This window comes from Macaca mulatta, chromosome 8, assembly GCF_049350105.2.
Source record: "Macaca mulatta isolate MMU2019108-1 chromosome 8, T2T-MMU8v2.0, whole genome shotgun sequence".
NCBI classification, from domain to species: Eukaryota; Metazoa; Chordata; class Mammalia; order Primates; family Cercopithecidae; genus Macaca; species Macaca mulatta.
Window position 1 is genome coordinate 31,090,609 of NC_133413.1, and position 19,295 is coordinate 31,109,903.

At 51.3% G+C, this 19,295-nt stretch overlaps 1 protein-coding gene across 1 annotated transcript; it reads right to left on the reverse strand.

Annotated features, from left to right (window-relative positions):
• Positions 1-1,547: 1,547 nt before the first annotated feature.
• On the reverse strand, positions 1,548-19,000 carry DUSP4 (dual specificity phosphatase 4). The gene is made up of 4 exons (XM_001110903.5): positions 18,023-19,000; positions 8,495-8,640; positions 6,686-6,905; positions 1,548-5,783 (listed from the first exon to the last, which is right to left on the reverse strand). The coding sequence occupies exons 1-4, from the start codon at positions 18,453-18,455 to the stop codon at positions 5,398-5,400; spliced, it is 1,185 nt and encodes a 394-aa protein (XP_001110903.1). The 5' UTR covers positions 18,456-19,000; the 3' UTR covers positions 1,548-5,397.
• Between the last annotated feature and the right edge of the window lie 295 nt (positions 19,001-19,295).

Below are 19,295 nucleotides of genomic sequence, written 5' to 3' on the forward strand. Positions count from 1 at the left end.
AAGGTCAGTAAAATTTCTTCAGATTCTCTGAGACACGCGGGACCTCCTCCCCAATGGGGAGGGGTGTTCCAGGAGTGGTCATTCCTTTTGCATTCTTCTATTACAACCAACTACAGGATACAATGATGGCTCCTCGGTGGGAGAGGTCAATCTTAAAGGCCTAATGATGGCTTCTCGGTGGGAGAGGTCAATGTTAAAGGCCTAAGTGATGACACATAGCAGAGGCTAAGAGGAAGTACTATCTCTCATCATTTACTTCTTCCTTGTCTCTCTGCTACTGGAGAACGGTGTGGCGAAATCAGGCTCTTAGGGATGAGTATCAGCCTTCTCCTCTCGCCTGCCTTGAAGAGCGTTCAGGGAGCAAAAAGGGGTTCATGCCAGGTGCGGTGGCAAGGCTGAGGCAGGAGGATGGCTTGGGTTTAGTTCAAGACCAGCCTGGGCAACACAGGGAGACCATGTCTCTTAAAAAAAAAACAAAAAAAAAACTGGGTGCGGTGCCTCATACCTATAATCCCAGCACTTTAGGAGGCCGAGATGAGTGGATCATTTGAGGGCAGGAGTTCAAGACCAGCCTGGACAACATTGTGAAACCCCATCTCTACTAAAAATTAGCCAGGTGGAGGCCGGGCATGGTGGCTCATGCCTCTAATCCCAGCACTTTGGGACGCCGAGGCGGGTAGATCACCTGAGGTCGGGAGTTCAAGACCAGCCTGACCAACATGGAGAAACCCTATTTCTACTAAAAATACAAAATTAGTGAGGTATGGTGATGCATGCCTGTAATCCCAGCTATTCTGGAGGCTGAGGCAGGAAAATAACTTGAACTGGGGATATGGAGGGTGCAGTGAGCCGAGATTGTGCCACTGCACTCCAGTCTGGGCAGTGAAACTCCATCTCAAAAAGACAAAAACCAAAAATAAAACATTAGCCAGGCAATAATGGCATGTGCCTATAATCCTAGCTACTCAGGAGGCTGAGGCAGGAGAATTGCTTGAGCCTGGGAGGCAGATTGTGGTGAGTCGAGATTGTGTCACTGCATTCCAGTTTGGGTGACAGAGTGACACGCTATCTCAAAAAAAAAAAAAAAAAAATTAGCCTGGTGTGATGGTGTGCACCCATAATACCAGCTACTTGGCAGGCTGAGGCAGGAGGATTGCTTGAGCCCAGGAGTTCAAGGTTGCAGTGAGTTATAATTGTGCCACTGCATTCCAGCCTGGGGGACAGAGTGAGACCTTGTCTAAGAAAAAAAAAAGAAGAAGAAGAAGAAGAAAAGGAAAGAGACACAGAGAGAAGGAAAGAGAAAGAAAGAAGAAAGAAAGAAAAGAAAAGAAAAGAAGAGGAAAAGAAAAGAAGAGAAAGGAAAAGAAGGAAAACAAATGGGCTCCGTAAAGAAAAAAAGAAAATAGAAAAGAGGGGAAACAAATGGACTCCATCTCCACTGTGCTGTTAAGTGGGCAAGGTTATTAATTGACCCAGCAGTTCTTTCCTCCCCTTCCAAGTCGTAACAGCAGAACAGTTTTCAAGGAAAGGTTAAACCAAGCCAGAAGTGGTTGAAAATGTATTTATTTTTTTCAAATGATCTTTTTCAAGCAATAAATAAAACCAGACATATTGACTTCTAAAAAACAAAACCAAACAAAAAAAATCCCCTAAACTATATACATCCTACAGAAATACAGGCATATCAAATGTAGAAATGACATCACTCTGAAAGACGGGGCTATTTACACAAGTTACAAGAATTGCATTGCTGCCTTTAAGAAGCCTCCTCCTTGAATAACTCATAAACTCTAAGGGAGACAGGGTACTGGTGGGGAAGTGGGGTTCAAAGAGGAGACATCCTCCATCTTTATTGATGGACAAGACAGTCTCAAGGAAAAACATCAATACCCAAACATTGTAGAGTCCCTTAACAAGGATCCACAGATCAGCTGGCTTTCAAAACGCCTGGAAGGGTGCTCCACTCAGGAACTCCCAAGAGAAACCATCTTGTTCCTCAGCCAGACTGGGACTGGTGGTGAGGCCATGCTGAGCCAGTGGCAAACCCGTGGCTGTGGTTTCCACAAGACAATCTGGCTCAGTGCTATCACACCCAGCCTCCAACAGCGCCTTGACATCCAGAAAGCATGGCAGTTTCCCAAGCTTGGATGCACAGGGACACCACCTGGGGAGCTACGAAAGACACTGATGCCCGAGTCCCCCCTAGAATTGGTTGAACTGGTCTAGAAGAACCTGGCTATCAGAATTGTGAAAGTTCCCCAGGTAATTCCAACGTGGAACCATGGCTGTACTACAGCCTTGGTTGGTGGTGAATTCCCAATCTCCAGCCTTTTCCTGTCATGTTGGAGTCAACTATCCTATCTCCCTCTCTCCATCTTCCCAAGATTTAAAAACTTTTCTCATGGCTTCCCAAATTGGAAAACTCTCTGGAATCCAGCTTGGATGAGCAACCAAACAAAATGGCCTCGGGAGGGAATGATGGAGCTGGGACCTACCAGTCACCGGCTCACCTGCGCTTCAGCCTAATACTGCTCTGTGGGAAAACTTGGTCCATTTCCCCCAGGGTTCCTCCACACACAGCCCTGGGCCAGACATTCTGGGAGGGAATGGGCAGCATTCCTCACTCTGTAGAATACCCAGTGAACATCCTGTCCTTTCATGAGTAATAGCAAAGTTGACAATGAGTGTCAATGCTTTCCTGTCATTACAGAAAGTTTCCGTCACCAGAATCCCTTCATGGGAGGGATGCATGCCTACTGAAACTCACTGACCTTTTGGACTTACCCTGGGGTGGTGTCTTCATCAGAGATATTGTAAGTCATCCAAAAGGCTTCTGATGAAAGAACAATTTTTTAAAAGTCCTTCTTTCCAATCAAGCCAATGTCCTATTTTATTTCTAAGTTTTGGGACTCGTGTTATCAAATACAAAGAAAATGGCTTTATAAATAGCTGTTTTGACATTGTGATAGGCGGCTTGAATTGGGAGGAAAGATGTCGCTGGAGCTAGTCCTGAGTTCCGACTGTCCCCATGGCAGGAGTCCAGTCTGGGAAAGCAGGACAGTTTTGGCAAATGTGTGCTCGTTCTACAATAATGGAATCCATTCTGCAGGTTATCGTCCCTCCCCGCCCCAGCATCCCCTCTGTCCTGTCTCTCTGCTGCTGGGACCCAGGACTTTTTCAGCTGCAGAACCCACTGGACTTCAGGAACCAAGGAAAAAGTGGGAATGTCCAACGGTGTTGTCTTTAAATGGTTCCATTGTCTGGGAACCCAACCCCTCCATGCTTCACCCTGAACTGTTATTTCCAGAGGAAGCAGGAAGCCTCTGGCTCTTCTAAAAATTGCCCATGGGAGCTCTGGCCTCGCCCACAGGCAGAGCTTGGCAAAGTCAGGACGAATGATGCCATCACAGGTTCATGGTCCATGGAAGGGACGGTAACCAACCTGGTCCTGTCTAGGATGCCAGATGAGAAACAGCATCCCAACGTGACGTTAACATTAAAGCTTGACATTATTTATGGGTGAGCAAGAATGTTCATTAGATGTAGACTCTCAAACGGCTAAAAAAAAAAAACCATGCTCTCACTTCTAGACAAGTTTGCAATAACCTCTAATCGGGCACTCCATAACAAGACTGTTCCACAATACTACAAACAAATTAGCATGTAGCTTGTTCCCTCCTCCCTCCCCCCCAAACCCTCCCCACAGAAAATGTGTCTCCCTCCAAAGCCATTCCCCATGTAGAAAGGCCGAACTAAGGATTCAAAATGGCACCCACGTGCCCACGACAGATTCAAAATGGCGCCTGCATACCCATGATGCACGTCACGGGAGCCAGTGGCCAGCCGGCTCAGCAGCAGTCAGCCGCGACCCCACCCTGGCGCTTTGGTTTCCAGTTTGGGAAATTCATACCAATGGAATCCGATATAAGCAATCCACAATCAGCTCACTGATGCTCTCTTGCCCTTCCACACTTTGAGGAGACCTGAAATGTGGTGTCCATTCCCCTCTCAATTCAAAAGAGGGATTTAGCCTGCTCCAGCATAGTGATTCGAGAAAATATTCATTTAACTAGGAATTTAAAGAACACAAGAAATTGTTGGTATATTTCACTTCAGGTAACTGCCCGAAAATTAAAACCTCCAATTTATGCAAAAAGGAAAAGATGGTGCTTCAATTTACAAAAGGATTCATTTCAGGGTTATCTCTAGTTGTCTGGTTTCCCCAATGGCTGGCCTTGCCAAATGATTTGCTGTAGGAAAATCTGAACTGCACCCAATTTTCCAGGAGCACCTTAGTGTAATATGGCATTGATCACAGACAATAGACAAGTCTTAGGCAGGTTTATGCGAAAAATGCTCCAATCACCCAGTGATCATTGGAGAGAAAAAAGCTTGACTTACTGTGGTCTAAAATTGCTTCAGTGGCCTAGCTGGTGCCCAGCAACCAGCTTCAAAAGCAATTCACATTGGTCATGATGACAAACGCCTGCAGTCCCAGCTACTCAGGAGGCTGAGGTGGGAGGATCTCTTGAGCCCAAGAGTTTGAGACCAGCCTGGGCAACATAGTGAGATCCTCTCTCTCTCTTTTTTTTAAAAAGGCAATTCAAACCTAATCCTTTCCTTTCTTCCTCCTCCCACCCACCCTGCCTGCTTCTCAGTGGCAATTAATGCAAGTTGCTCATCACGTTACCTTGCACGTATCTACAAGACACCATTTACTTCCTAACTGCTTTGACATCTGCATGCTACCGCGCTCAGCTGTTTGACATCAACATAAATATATTCTAAATCCACTGTCACTAGACTTCTTGTACTTACATACTCTGAAGAAAGTCTTAATAAATACTTTATTATTAAGCGTAAATATTCACCTGTTGGTGACTGAGAAATGAAAACCACACCCTTGAAGATTTCTTTTAAAAAATGAAATTCCTGTAACTACAACGACGACAACAAAGGGACAAGCACACAGAACCAGGCACTTCTGGGAAACTTGTCTTCCCATCCCTTTGCCCTCCCTTCCTCCCCCTTTAGTAAAGCTGGTTGGGCACGTTTGCTAGGATCTGTGGGTTTCATCACTTCAAGCCTTACTGCTTAAAAAAATGAGGTAAGAAATTTCTATCGGAAAAGTGAAACTGACACATAAACCAAACCAAGGTCTTCCCTGGCTGCTGCGGCAGCCGTTATTGCTCTAAGTTGGAGTGTTCTGTTTGCTTTTAATATGTATTCGGAGTCCTTATTGCCATTCTGGCTGGCCTCGTCGTGGGCCAAGGAGAAATGATGGGGAAGGAGCTCGGTCGCCTGCTCCCAGCTGCTCAGTCCCAACTTTCTGCCCGCATGTGTCCCGTCCTACCCTTGCTGGGAGCCAGCTCTGGTTCTGGGGCCCCCAGGGCAGCTCTAACAGCTGGGGGAGGTGGTGATGGGGCTGTGCAGGTAAGGCAGGCTGCTGGGGGCCGAGTGCACGCCCACGGAGACCGGAAAGCTGAAGACGAACTGCGAGGTGGGGGTGGCGGGGGTCTTGCCCCGCTCCCGCAGGGGTCCCGAGGGGCTGGCGGCCTCCGCGGCACAGGACGTGGCCAGCACCTGGGACTCGAACTGCAGCAGCTGCCCCATGAAGCTGAAGTTGGGCGAGATGATGCTGCGGCGCTGCTTAACGAACTCGAAGGCCTCCTCCAGCCTCACCCGCTTCTTCATCATCAGGTAGGCCAGGCAGATGGTGGCTGAGCGCGAGATGCCCGCCTGGCAGTGCACCAGCACGCGCCCGCGGCAGTCCTTCACCGCATCTGGGGACAGGGTTCAACAGGTTAGTGCGCGTTTCTGCAGTCCCCGCCCGACCAGGGTCACTGGCCAGCACCTGAGGGTGGGGCGCTCTGAAGGAAGGACTAGCCATGCTAGACCAAGGACTTGGGAGGAAGAAAACCCATGTGGGAGATTCTCTAGAATGCCCCCCATTCTGAGGTCTATTTTCTCCAATCACTATGCTGGAGCAGGTTAAATCCCATTATCCGTTCAAGGATTTCCATTTGCAGAAACAAAACAGTAGGGTCCAGGGTGGTGGCTCACGCCTGTAATCCCAGCACTTTGGGAGGCCAAGGTGGGCGGATCACTTGAGCTCAGGAGTTCAAGACCAGCCTGGGCAATATGATGAAACTGTCTCTACAAAAATACAAAAATTAGCTGGGCGTGGTGGCACATTTGTAGTCCCAGCTACTCCAGAGGCTGAGGTAGGAGAATCACTTGCACCCAGAAGGCGGAGGCTGCAGTGAGCTGAGATGGCACCACTGCATTCCAGCCTAGGCGACAGGGCAAGGCTCTGTCTCAAAATAAATAAATACATAGAAATAAAATAAAAACTGTGACTCAATGCTCCCTGTGTCTTCCTCCCCATTCAAAAACTCTTACCATCTAGGCACCGGAGCCACCCAAGGGGACAGTGCCCCTTGGGTGGCTCTGTCACCCAAGCTAAGCCTGGCTCTGCAAGCTAAGCCTGGGTGTAGGTCCATCTTCCCACCTTCCTCCCAACCAAACATCCAACGTGCAAGCCTTCCCAGTGAGGGAGAGGGGGAATGGGGATCCTTGGATTCAGTGCCTCCCATGTCCACCCTCAACCCAGGCTTACAGGGATTCCTTCTCATCGTTCCCACCAGCCCTTGGACCCAGGAACCTGAGAGCAGGGCCAGCCTACCGATGTACTCTATGGCTTCCATGAACCAGGAGCTGATGTCAGCCTTGTGATTATCTTCCACCGGGATGCACTTGTACTGATAGTGTCCTTCAAAGTGGTTTGGGCAGTCCGAGGAGACATTCAACAGAGCTGTGATGCCCAGGGTGTCCAGCATGTCTCTCCGGGCAGCATGGTAGGCACTGCCGAGGTAGAGGAAGGGAAGGATCTCCACAGGACCCCCCTGCGCAGAAAGGGAAACAAATGCCCCCAAACGACATGAGAGTAAGGTGCCTGGCACAGGGAGTGGAAGCTTGTCTAAGAAGAGCTATCCTTTCCAGGCCCGGGGAGAATGCCTGCTAGCCTGGCCCTCCCAGGCTCCCCCGGTAGCCTCCTGGAGCTCCTGGAGGGGTGATGGGCCCAGTGGGACTTCCCCAGCCTTTGCTCTCTACTTGTGGGCAGGAAGACCGGGGCAGGTAAAGTCTTGTGGGACTCTTCTGCAGCCCACCTCGCCCATGGCAAAGAAGTGGCAGGACAATGCTGGCCTTATGGCACCATCTGTGACACTGAGTTTGTATCTGCTAATCATCAAGCCACTTGCTGTGTGGTTTAGATACTTATTTGATTGGATATGTATTCACTGGGCATATCAGAAACAGGTGTGCAGTGGCTCACGCCTGTAATCCCAGCACTTTAGGAGGCTGAGGTGGGAGGATCATGTGAGCCAGGAGTTCAAGACCAACATGGGCAACACAGTGAGACCTCGTCTCTACAAAAAATGAACCTGGCATGACGGTGCACATCTGTAATCCCAGCTGCTTGGGAGGCTGAAATGGGAGGATCATTTGAGCCCAGGAGTTTGAAGCTGCAGTGAGCTATGATTGCGCCACAGGACTCAAGTCTGGGTAACAGAGTGAGACTCTGTCTCTAAAAATAAGTAAATAAGCCGATGCCTTCTTGGCCACACAGACAAGAGAAAGGATCTTGGAAAAATGAGGCAACGGTGGCTTAAATTCAGCACATGAGATGTGGGCAGCAGAGTCCATCTAACTGAAAGGGCTGGAGGGTGGGCTTGTAAGAAACACAGTGGTTCAAGCAAGTTTTCTTGGAGGGAGGGTGGGTGACCGTCTGTGTCCATTTGGCTGATCCATGGGGGCAGCCTGCCTGTCGGGGACTGAGATGTATTTCATGGCCTGCTACTTCAAAGGAGGATGACCTCAGCTTCCCATACCGCAGGTCCCCCAGGGCTTCTGGAGGCCTCCTCACTTGTCCACACACCACGCTAGAGGTCAAGCCAGGGAGTCGTGTCTTTAGAATGTTTTCTTAGGAGGATATTTAGAGAGAGAAGGGGAAGATTTCCAAGGAGTAAATGGGCCCTACCAAACATCCCACCCCAATACTCAGGGTTCACCGCATTCTCCCCAAATTGAGGTATAACATTCAAAGACGTAAAAAAAATCTCAGGATTGGATGTGGTGGCTCACCCCTGTGATCCCGACACTTTGGGAGGCCAAAGCAGGAGGATCACTTGAGGCCAGGAGTTCAAGACCAGCCTGGGCAACAAAGCAAGACTCCTTGTCTCTACCAAGAAACTTTTTAAATTAGCCAGGCATGGTAGCATCACCTGTAGTCCCAGCTACCAGGGAGGATCCCTTGAACCCAGGAGTTCGAGGCTGCAGTGAGCTATGATCACACCACTGCACTCCTGGGTGACAGAGCAAGACTGTCTCAAAAGCAAAGACAAAAAACACCTTTGTAATTCTGAAAAGAAGGCATCCCTTGGCCCCTACGCTGCCCTGCCCCCCACTTCCAAGCGCTGCCCCCCGAGTCTACCTGGTCGTGTAGTGGGGTCCCGCAGGAGCTGCAGCCCAGGTCCAAGGGCTCTGTGGCACTGGGAGGAACCGGGGGTGGAATGGCTGCCAGGGCCTTGGTTTTAGAACAGAATTCTGGGTACTCGGAGGAAAACCTCTCATAGCCACCTGTAAAGGAGAAAGCTCAGGTTAATGGGGTCACTAAGCCAGCAGAAGTCAGAATGAACTTGACTCCTACAGACTCAGGCGAGCTGCTTGGAAAGGCAGAGGCTGGAGTGCTCCCTATTGGCCACTGGGTGGCGCTGTGGACCTAGAGAATGGCCATGGAGCGGTTTCCAGAGATGCAGAGGACACACTCGCCAGGACTGCAGCAAAGCTGGAAGGATAAGCTTTATGGACAAGACCTGGGTTAGAGAGGAAGACATACAAAGGAAGACGTGCAGGGGATGTGCAGAAGGGACTCTGCGGAGTAGCTCCTCAGGGCAATCACAAAACAAAGAAGAGAAGGTCACGCTGGGATTCCAAGGACACTAAGCACCTGTAGAGACACCTGCCACCCCCGATTCCAGCCCTTCCTCGGGGGAGGTTCTCCGATGTGAGAAAGAAGGGAAAAAAAAAATGACCCTGGCACAAACTCTTCTGGATCTCAGTAAGGGAGCAGATGCCCATTGCACATCCTCATGAACAGCTGTTCTGTCACCAAGAGGCCAGAACAAGAGAAAACGGGCTGAAATCTAAATAAATCCCTCATGCTACATGCACGTTTGGGGCAAGGAAGGATTTCCTGACCTGAGAGTGGGTAAGCCCTGGAATGGTTATCTGTGGGGTCATCTTCCAGAGAAGGGAGATCTTTTAAATAAAAAGAGAAGAAGAAGAAGAAGATAAATGGCCAGCTGAGCTGGGATAGGGTGGGTGCTCCTATTCAGGAGGGGTGGAGGCGGGTGGGATTCAGGGAGAGGCCACAGGGAGGCCTTCCAAAAAGACAACCTTTCAAGGCCTATCTCTGGCTTTCTTGTGATCTCTGGGACTTCCTTTTGCGGCCAACTTCCAATTCACAGTGCTATCAATGTATGGCCCTGCTTTTATTTTTATTTTACAGTTTCGGTAGGGCCAGAAATGGATTTGATTGATTCAATAGGGCCTGTGCGTTGGAGAACCGCCATTCCAACAGACCCATTCAACTGACTCCAATGACAAGTTGGCCAACGGTCCCGGATGTCGCTACCTTTGCGATCTTCGTGACAGTGACGTAGGACCTCTGTGCCCTAGGGCCATTCATAGAAATTTTCCAATGTGCAGACATGTGATGGTGAGTCAGTCACTTGCCCCAAATCCCAACCCTAAAGACTGCTTCCTACTGAGAGGAAGGAAACGGTTCTCTACCACATCATAAGGCTTATAGAAACAGGGTGTACATTTTTTCCTCTCTGACCAGAGGCTTCTCTATTCCCCTCCTCTCCCTCCCTCAGGATATAAATGGATCTCTCTCTGGTCACAGGCCCTTGTTCCTGCTGAGTCACAGTGACCAGCCTCCCTGGATGGAAAACCTGCTGGCAGGGCTGGTACCGCCAGCCTCGGTCATGCTGGTGGCCTCGGCAGCCACCTCATCACAGAAGTACCCCCTCCCTCCCATCATAAACCCCTTTCCTTATTCGGCTGCCATCACTGCTGCCCAAAATGCAGTAATTAGAGGATGGGGAAAGAGGAAGGAAATATCTGTCTGCAGCTGAAGTCCCTCAGGGGCCTCAGTGATGGGAAACTTCGGTCCATGCTCCCTTTTGGAGAAAGTGGAAGGGAAACCCATTCATTAACAGTGGTTGAGCACTTGTATCCCAAGCCATCACTTGTTACTCTATATACTTCTCTAGGATTTGCAAAAATTCTAACTACATGATCCTTTTGTGTCTATTACATAATCCGAGCTATTAAAACACATTTTTAAACGACATGTTAGACACAGGTGGTGTCCTGCAAAAACTCACCACCAAGACAGACAAGCTGTCGCCTGCACTTGAAAGTGAATGGTTGGGTGGCCCAGGAGTGCCAGGGCAGGCCCCATGGTCACAGAGCAGAGCGACCTTCAGGGCTGGAGAAGCAGGAAGAGCCCAGAGCGGCTTAGAGGATGTTGTCCTCATTGCTGAGGGTATGGAACAGGGCACTGGAGTGAAGTTCTGGAAAGGGCACAGGCTCTGCTATGAGGTTGCACCCCACTCGGAGCATTTATCAGCTGTGCAGCCCGGCCCTCCTGAACCTCTCAGAGCCTCTTCCTTGTCTGTAAGAGGTGATGAAAGTCCCCTGCACAGAGGCCTTTGAGGACTGGTTCCAACAGCCAGGCTCTGTGCCTTGCATCAGGGAGACAGATTAGGAAGTTTTCCCTTCCCGGTGCCTACATGGAGGGGTGCCCTTGGGTACCCTCAGCAGAGATCCTCAAAGGCCAAAGAGGAACCAGGGGATGGGGTAATGCTGGTAAGGTACTGCACATTTGACAGCCTGCTCTCCCACAAACCTGTCTCCTGGTTTCGGGAGACCTCCAGACCTCATAGTGAAGAAAGAGGAAGGGTTCCATCTTCTCTCCCAGGCATGGCCATTGCTGCCACTCAGCAGAACCCTTCTCAGGGACCTGGAGTCGGCTGCTGGCCACAGAGTGGTGTGGGAGGCAGGGAGTGCCGACGTGACCCATTACGTGGGAAACAGGCTAGATCTGGCCTGAGGGGGCCATTCGACATCTCCCCCAGGCTGATCACAACTGTTTGGAAAAGGCACCATTAGAAGGCAGCAGAAAAATGATTACAGGAAAGTCAGTTTCCTCTGGGGGAGTTTTAAAGAACAAGCAAAAAGGAACAAGGTGAAGAAGCAAATTCGCTCAAGGGGCAGGAGCACTGGAAGGTTCTCGTCCCTAACAATGGTCGCCAGCTTTTGGGGGTCTGTGGCTGGTTGTCACAAGATGCCACACTAAAGGGAGTCCCTTTTGGTGAGCTCTGGGCTGCACTCAGGCCAGCACTCATGGGTGAGAACGATATGCTCTGGGTTGGTGGAGCCCTGAGGACACAGTGAAGGTGACGCGGGAGGATGCATGCAAGTTAGCATTTATCCATCGGTGGAAGAAGCTGCTCAAGTCCACCTCCCACAGGGCCAAGACCCAGTAAGTCATCTCTGGGTGTCAATCTATGCCACCTCTGCCTTCCATCCCTTCCTGGGGGGCCCTTCTCCAGGGGGCAGTGCCTGCTGGTTTCCTCAAGTGAAGACAGACTTTTCATGCAAAGACAGAACTGATCCAAATAGGGCACTGCTGGTATTTCACCAAACTCTGCTTCTATCCATTGCTTTCCTAATCCAGGCTGTCATTAAAGAGTCATGACCCACATTTTAAAAACTGAATACAATAGAATAGGAATTAGGAGGATGTATTACCCTTAAAGAGGATATCATTTCATGGAACATTTTTTCAGATGTGCATGTATCCCTCTCCTGGGTCACGATATAAATTAAAATGCGTTTCTTACTGTAGGCGGGGTCAAAAAAAGATTATTCTAAGGCTACTTCCACTCAGTCCCTCCTATCCATCCCCAAATCCATGCAAGTACCATAGTCACAGCTCTTTCAAGAGCTAGATTTAGATCACCAAGTTTTATCCCAAGAAAATCATGAAAGCGAAAGCTTATTTTCATTGTCTACAAAGGGGCAGGGCTCTATCCCGTGCCCCTAGCAGGTGTGCAAGGAGAAGTGGAGACAGATCCAGGTGAAGTCCAACTCGAGTTGTGGAACTTGGACAAGTATGTTCCCTCCTCAACTCTGGTTTTTCCCACTCTCAAAATGTAAGAATTTATTATTATAATGATCTTTAAGTTCCAGTATCCTGTGCTTCTAAATATCCAGGATCTACTTATTTGCGGGTCAGTTTTGCCAGCTCTGAAGCAGCAGGTGCCTAAATGCTGCATTTCTATCTTCTGAATAATTTCATTATCAGATGTGCCATTCTGAATGAATGAATTCTGTTTCTCCTACGTCCTTTGAAGGTATGAAATGAATGTATTGAACGTGTCTGTGTCCTACTGAATGTAATTCCATAACAGGTTTCTTACTAATTTCAACCTGTTTTTCCCATGTTCTTATTCAAGAATATATTTTCTATTCCTAAATCTCTCATTTTATCACCTTTATTTTATAATTTTAAAGTCTGGAAGAAAAAAAGAGTGTGATTTTCATCAGACTTACTTGAAGAATAACTCTATCTACAGTTCAACTCCGCCGTGCCTCCTCCTCCTCACATCCTCATACAGGAAGGCAATTTTCAAAGTTTAGTGGAAATGAGGACCCCTCATCAGAAGCTCTCCCCCCACTCCCCCATCCCTTGCAGGAGTAGGAGATAATGTATGTAAAAGTACTTTAAAAAGGGCAGATTGATGTAGCGCTGATAATATCACCATAATAGCACTGTTAATGTGATTTGTGATGGGGAAGATGTCCTTTGGTGGTGACTATGGTCATGGATCTTTTTTTTCCCCCAGACAGGGTCTGTCACTGTCACTCAATCACCCAGGCTGCAGTGCAGTGGCACGATCATGGCTCACTGTAGCCTTTACTTCCCTGGGCTCAAGCAATCTCCTTGCTTCAGCCTCCTGAGTAGCTGAGAATACAGAAACATGCCACCTCGCCCGGCTAATTTTTATATTTTTTGTAGAGACCAAGTTTGCCACGTTGCCCTGGCCTTAAGTGATCTGCCTGCCTCTGTCTCTCAAACTGCTAGGATTGCAGGCGTGAGCCACGACGCCCGGCCTTGATCATGGATCTTAACGTGGCTGCCACTTTTCCCCCATTACGCCCCAACACTCAGAATAGTGCCAGATCCCAGGCAGGGCTCATGGCCTTGCTCTTGCCAGAAAAGTCATGCTCCTGCAAGAAAGTCTGGGGTTGTTTGAAGGCCATTTGCCTTTGGGAACTCTACTTTAGGTGAGTGTTGATTTAGTAAGCACCGACGTAAATGTTGAGCTGTATTTAAAATCCAACTAAGTGAACTTCTCACCTTGAGACTCTGAACACAGACACCTGGACCTTCCTGCCAGCTGGCTGACACCTAACGCCATGCTGGGGGCTCGAACTGGTTTGCAGTCTCTCCCAGTCCTCCTGGGCGATCTGCTATATTCAGCAAACTGCCTTCCTTTGGAGTGAACTTTTCTTCCCGTTGTGCTTCCTCTTTGTTAGCCGGGAACTGCCTCCCGGTAAGGAAATCAGCTATCTGGTTTCAGATGTTCTGATTTTTTTTCAAGTAATTTCTTGGTTCAGTAAAGTGGCCACCTTTTCTCTCTCCCTCCTTTTTCTGAGCAGCCCATTTTTGTGGGTGGAGCCCACCTCTCCTATAAGCACCTAGGATAAGCCCAAGGAAGTTGTGATGGTCTAAAGGGTCAAATTTCACTTTCAATTTTCACCTGCATCTGTCTTTAGTTACTTTTGTTAGTTGGAGACATCCAATGTAAATGACGCCCAACGTAGTGAGTTTGCTTCATTGTAATTATTTAACGAATTACAATCTGGGTTAAAAATTACCTGTAAGGCCTAGCACTTATACTTCCAATCCTTGGCTGTCATGGGCATTGTATTACATTTGCAAGCAGAAAAGCTACCGTATTTGCTATCAGAAAGGCTATTATATTTGGAAGCAGAAAGGCTAGTCACTTTCCCTTTAGGTAGAAAAGGTATGCAATATTGACATCCCCCAGAGCTGTGCTGTTTGGTGCCATTGCCCTCCTGGGGAACTGAAGACAGAGATAGCAATGGTGGGGGTAGAGAGAGAAAAAATGGAAAAATGTCACCAGAGTTTCCAGAGCTGTTAAGTGTGCCCCTCTTCCCCCACATTCATCATTGGCCTTAGTGACTGTTTTCTACAGAAAGGGTAATATCAGGGACTGTATGGTCAGGCCCTGGGCTATTGGAGGCTATCGGGTACTATAGGGTGAGTGGAAGGAGAAACTGAAATATCTAGATGATCTTCCCCATTTCTCAGACAGCTCCAGGACAGCTTTTAAATAAGAACTGACAAAGGCTGAGGGAAGTTTTGGGTAGGTGGAAAGGAAGGCAATGTTTTTATACCTGAAATCTTTTTGCATCACGGACTGTTTTGTTATTTGGAGTTATTAAAGGCAAAGAATAAGGCAAGCAAAAGCTCTTTTTGTCTTTCTCTAATGACCAGGGGAGTCTCAAACTCTAATCCAAGGATTTATGAATGAGAGAGAAAGGGATTTCAAGAAGTGTATTGTGATAAAATCTGAAAAACTAAAATTTCCAAACTGACCCTAAAAATGCCTTACAGGATTTTAAATGAGTTTTTTAAAAGTTACCCCACTGGAATTCCTTTACTAGCAAAGATAGAAAACATTACATTTTTCGTTATTGCTTTTAGCAAAAGTCGGGTAATCGAGGAAATGTTAAGGCTAGGCTGTACTTTATTGATATTAAGCGAAGTTTACCTCCTGCCACCTGCGTGGAGTAACCAATTCAACGTGAAGTAACCCCTCAACGTGGCAGAAATAGAAAAACTGAATTTTAAAATACAATTAATTAAGACAATTAGCTAGCTTTGGCTGGGAATGCTACTATCACTTCTGAAAGTATTCTGTTGCTTTTACTGCTTCCCCTAACCCCTCCAAGAATGGCAGACACCAACCCTCAGGCCTTCCACTGGCTTCCTGTCCTGCTCTACAGACATGCACAGGCACACATGAAATGAGACATACATAAATTCCCTCACTGGAAAATAAAATGAACAACTCCAGTAGGAAACAAATTCTACAATCCTTCATCAATTAAGGCATTTACTAGAGATAATCTAAGGAGCTTTTTCTTCCTTTGCTTCTCAAAATTCCTCTTTAGGTCTCTGCCCCAGAGCCCCCTCCCGGGAAACCACATTTGATCCACTGCACTGGCTTCCAGGCACGAAAGGGAGGTGTATCTGGAGACCTGGGAGACACCTTGATTTCCTTCCCCAGCCCCTACCCGCAGAGCTGTGGGAGCAGATACTGACTTTTTCCTTCTGACCTCTCTAGGGATGCTTTCCATTAGAGGGCAAGGAAGAGGAACTGGGTTAAAGATGGCCTCTGCTGAACACATATGTCAAAATCAGCTAAGCTAAAACGAATAGGGCCCAATTAACCTCAAAGATGTTCATCACCACTACAGAGCAAGCTGGAAGATTTCCCCCACCTCTCAATTTTAAGTGCTTGCTTCCAAGGGCAGGCTCCCTTTGCTTGTGAAGTAGAAGCTGAACTTCTGGTTACAGGGGGCAGGGGAGGAGGGGCTATTCCAGAAGAGACCGAAGCTGATCTGTGGCCCAGGCCTGCACACCTCCATCTGCAAGGATGTCCACCTGGCGATGCCGAAGATGATCCTCCCTGCCCGCATCGGGGCCGACTACGAGAGGCAGTGCAGGCTCCAGGAGGAAACAGCCCTTTAAAATACTTCTCTTCCGTTGGCCAGGCACCTCACCACACACCGGAGGGCTGTCATTTTACCAAGAGGCCTATCCCACTCAGTCCCTAGCCTCGCCCAGAGTCTCCAGGGCTTCGAATCGGTTTGGCTGAGGAAACGGAGGAGGTTGGGGAGGTGGACTCTCAACGGGATTCACGAGGGACAGGGAAATGCCGCGCGCCCTGGGAATAAACCTTAAAAAATAATCCCTTTTTCCCCGGGAGCGGGGCCTAAGTGGCTGCAACCCCGGAAGCCCAAGGGACGAGGTCCCGGAGATGCCGCTCTAGAGCGGTCCCCTCGGGATTTCTTCCAGGAAGGAAACCAAAACACAACAAAACAAACCCAGACTCCACGTGGGGCTGGAGCCCAGCCCTCCTGTGTTCTCGCGGGTCCCGGGTTTGGAGGCCAGCGAAGGAAGGCGCGCCCGCGCTCTCCATCGGGGGGACTCGAGGGCAGCGCCGTGCGGGGAACATGCCGGCCAGCCCCGGCCACTCCAGGGGACTTGCGTCCCAGAGGAATTGCCCTCATCTCTCCCACCAGCGCCGACAAGCTCAAACAATGGCGCGGAAGCCCACCCTGGTGGCCTAATCAGGACCTGGCCCCGCTCAGCGGTCAGGCCTTCCGGGACAAGCCCCTTCCTGGCACTTTCTCTTGGAGCGCTTTGGGGAGAAGGGAGGGGGACTGGGCTCAATTGGAGGAGCAAAAGACGGCCCCCGCGGAAAAAGAAATAAAAATCAGCAAAATCGCCTTAGCAGTTCAACCAAAGGTCAACAGCAGCGTTTCCCCAGCAGCTGACAGGTCAAATGGGCAGGAAACAACTGCGGAGAACAAAGCCCCCCGCTGTTCGGCAGGGGCGAACCCGGCTCCTCAGCACCGAGCAATTTTGTTGTGTTTTTTGGAGGGGAGAGGTTTCCGCCCCCCTCCAGCTCCCTTCCTCCCTGGTGGACAGGTCGGAAGAGGAGCGGAAAGGAAAGGAAAGGAAAAGAGGGAGGCGGCGAAGGCGCCTGCAGGGGGAGGAGCGGCTCTTTGATGGGGTGTGGGGGGGTCCGAAATGCCTCCCGGGCTCGGAAGCGCAGACCCGACCCGCACGAAAGAATGCGCGGAATGCGGCTGCGGGAGGCGGGGGGCGCAGCGCGGCAGGGAGCGCCCGGACCCCACGCGCCCTGCCCGCTCCCTAGCCCGAGGGCCGCGGACCCACCCGGCCCTGCAGGTGTGGCGGGCCCCCGATCCCTCCAGGGATTCGGACGGCACGCGATTTTTCCGGGATGTCTGACTACAAATGTGACAAGACAGCCCCGCCGCCAAGAGTTTCGCCAGGGCTCGCTAAAATCCGGCACGCGCCGCCATCAGATAGTCGAAAATCCGGGCTGAACAAAAGGTGGTCATTGTCCGCTGCCCGGATTTGCAGGAGCTAGAGGACCGGTTCCGCCCGGCGTCCCCCAGATACCCAGTCCTCCAGCCTCCCGCTCCCAGAGCCTGGATCTAGCCCGGGACGGGAATTGGCCACCTTCCAAGCTGAGCTCGGAGTTGGGCAGCGGGAACGCAGATACAGATCGCTCTACACGGTGTGTGCAACCCAATCTCCTTTCTGCATTGCCAGGGTCTTGTTTTCAGTGAAACTGGCAGGGCCAATTGTACCTCGGCGTCCACCCCTCTTCACCCTTTTCCCCACCTCTCTGATTCTCCAGGTCCGGCTCAGTGCAGGGCCCTGGCAAGCCAAACCAACAGGCCTATCTTGTCCCCACGCGCCCCGTGGTACTTGGGAACTGTTCCCGGGACTCAAGATGGGCCGCGCAGAGTGGCCGCTTCATCCTCGAGGCCAGGACCGTTAGTCTCAATAAACGGGGCCTCGCTAGGACGGTGCGGAATTGCAGGTGAGCGGGGGAACCCGTCCGCACTGTCCCTGAGGACTTGAAGCTCTCACTTGCACAGAAACCTCGCAAACCCGTACACACCAACACACAAAAGGGCGCGCGGGGATCCCTGCAACTACGAATCTCGCCGGGGACTCCTTCCCGTGCCAATAAGGTGCAGGCCGCCAAGACCCCCTCCATTTCCCCTCCAGCTAGCGCCCGGAGCCCGCGTTTACCTTTGAGCAGGCAGATGTCAGTGCGCTCGGCGTTACGGCGCAGTGCCTGCACCACCAGCGACACGGTGCTGTCCTCACGGAGGCTCTCGGCGCGCGGGCTGCGCTCGTCGTAGACGATGACCGCCGAGTAGAGGCCGGAGCGCAAGCGGGCACGCACCTCCTCCTCCGCGGGCAGAATCTGCTCCAGGCTCACAGAGCCCTTAGCTCGCCGCCGCACGATGGTGTTGCAGCGCACGTTGACCGAGCCTCGGATGTAGCCCGCGCTGTGCGCCAGGAACGGTCTGCAGTCCAACAGCAGGCACTTGCCGCCGCTCGGCAGCCCCAGGGCGCCGTGGCTGCCGCTGCCGCCTGCGCCGCCGCCGTTCTCGTCCCGGTTCATCAGCCTTTTGAGCACGCTGCAGTCCATCTCCCGCAGCTCCTCCATCGTCACCATGGTCGCCGGGAACCGAGGCGGCTGGGCGCGCGAGGAAGAGAAGGGCACCCGGGCTGCCTACGCTGCAGGAAGAAGCGGGCGAGAGCTAAGAAGGGACGCCCGCAGAAGTGGCCGCAAACTTGGTCCTCAGGGGCTCCCGCGGGCGAGCCTCTTCTCCCCTGTCCCCTTCCTCCCGCAGCCTCGCGGTCCCATAGCAGTTGGAGCGGCCTCGGGTGCCCAGCCGGGCGGCGCGCAGCGCGGAGGGGAAGGCGGCGGTGGAGGAGAGTGTGTTTACGGGAGAGGACCGCGGACTCTCTTCGGCGGCTGCCTCCCGTGTATTTTTGCCGGTCGCGCGGCTCCTGTCGCCACCGGCGCAGGCGCTGCCGCTCCCCACGCTCCCCCGGCGCGCCGCGCACTACCCCAGCCAGAGTTTCCTCCTAGGCTTAGAGATTTATTAATGCTCCTCCGCGCTCCAGGGGGAGGGGGCGCTAGGTACTACCCCGCCAGGCCCCGCCCCGTTCCATTCCGGGCTCGGCGCCCTCCCCCGCCCCCCGCGCTGACTCCCCGCCCCCTCCAGCCCCTCCTCCCACCCCCTCCCCGGAGCTTGAATGGAGCGCGGCCGCTGGCTCCTGGTCACGGGAACTCGACGTCACAAAGAGCGGAGTAAACAGGGCGCCGGGTGCTCGCCGCCAGGCCCATTCATAAAACCGAGGCCGAGAGGAAGAGCGAGGCGGCCTCCGACCCGCCGCGAGCTGCAGGCAGCGCCTGGACTTTGTGAATGGAGCGCGCGGCGCCTTTCGCTGTCTGCCCGCTGGCCCAGGCTGCGCCGCGCCTCCAACCCGACACCGGCACCTGTGCCGC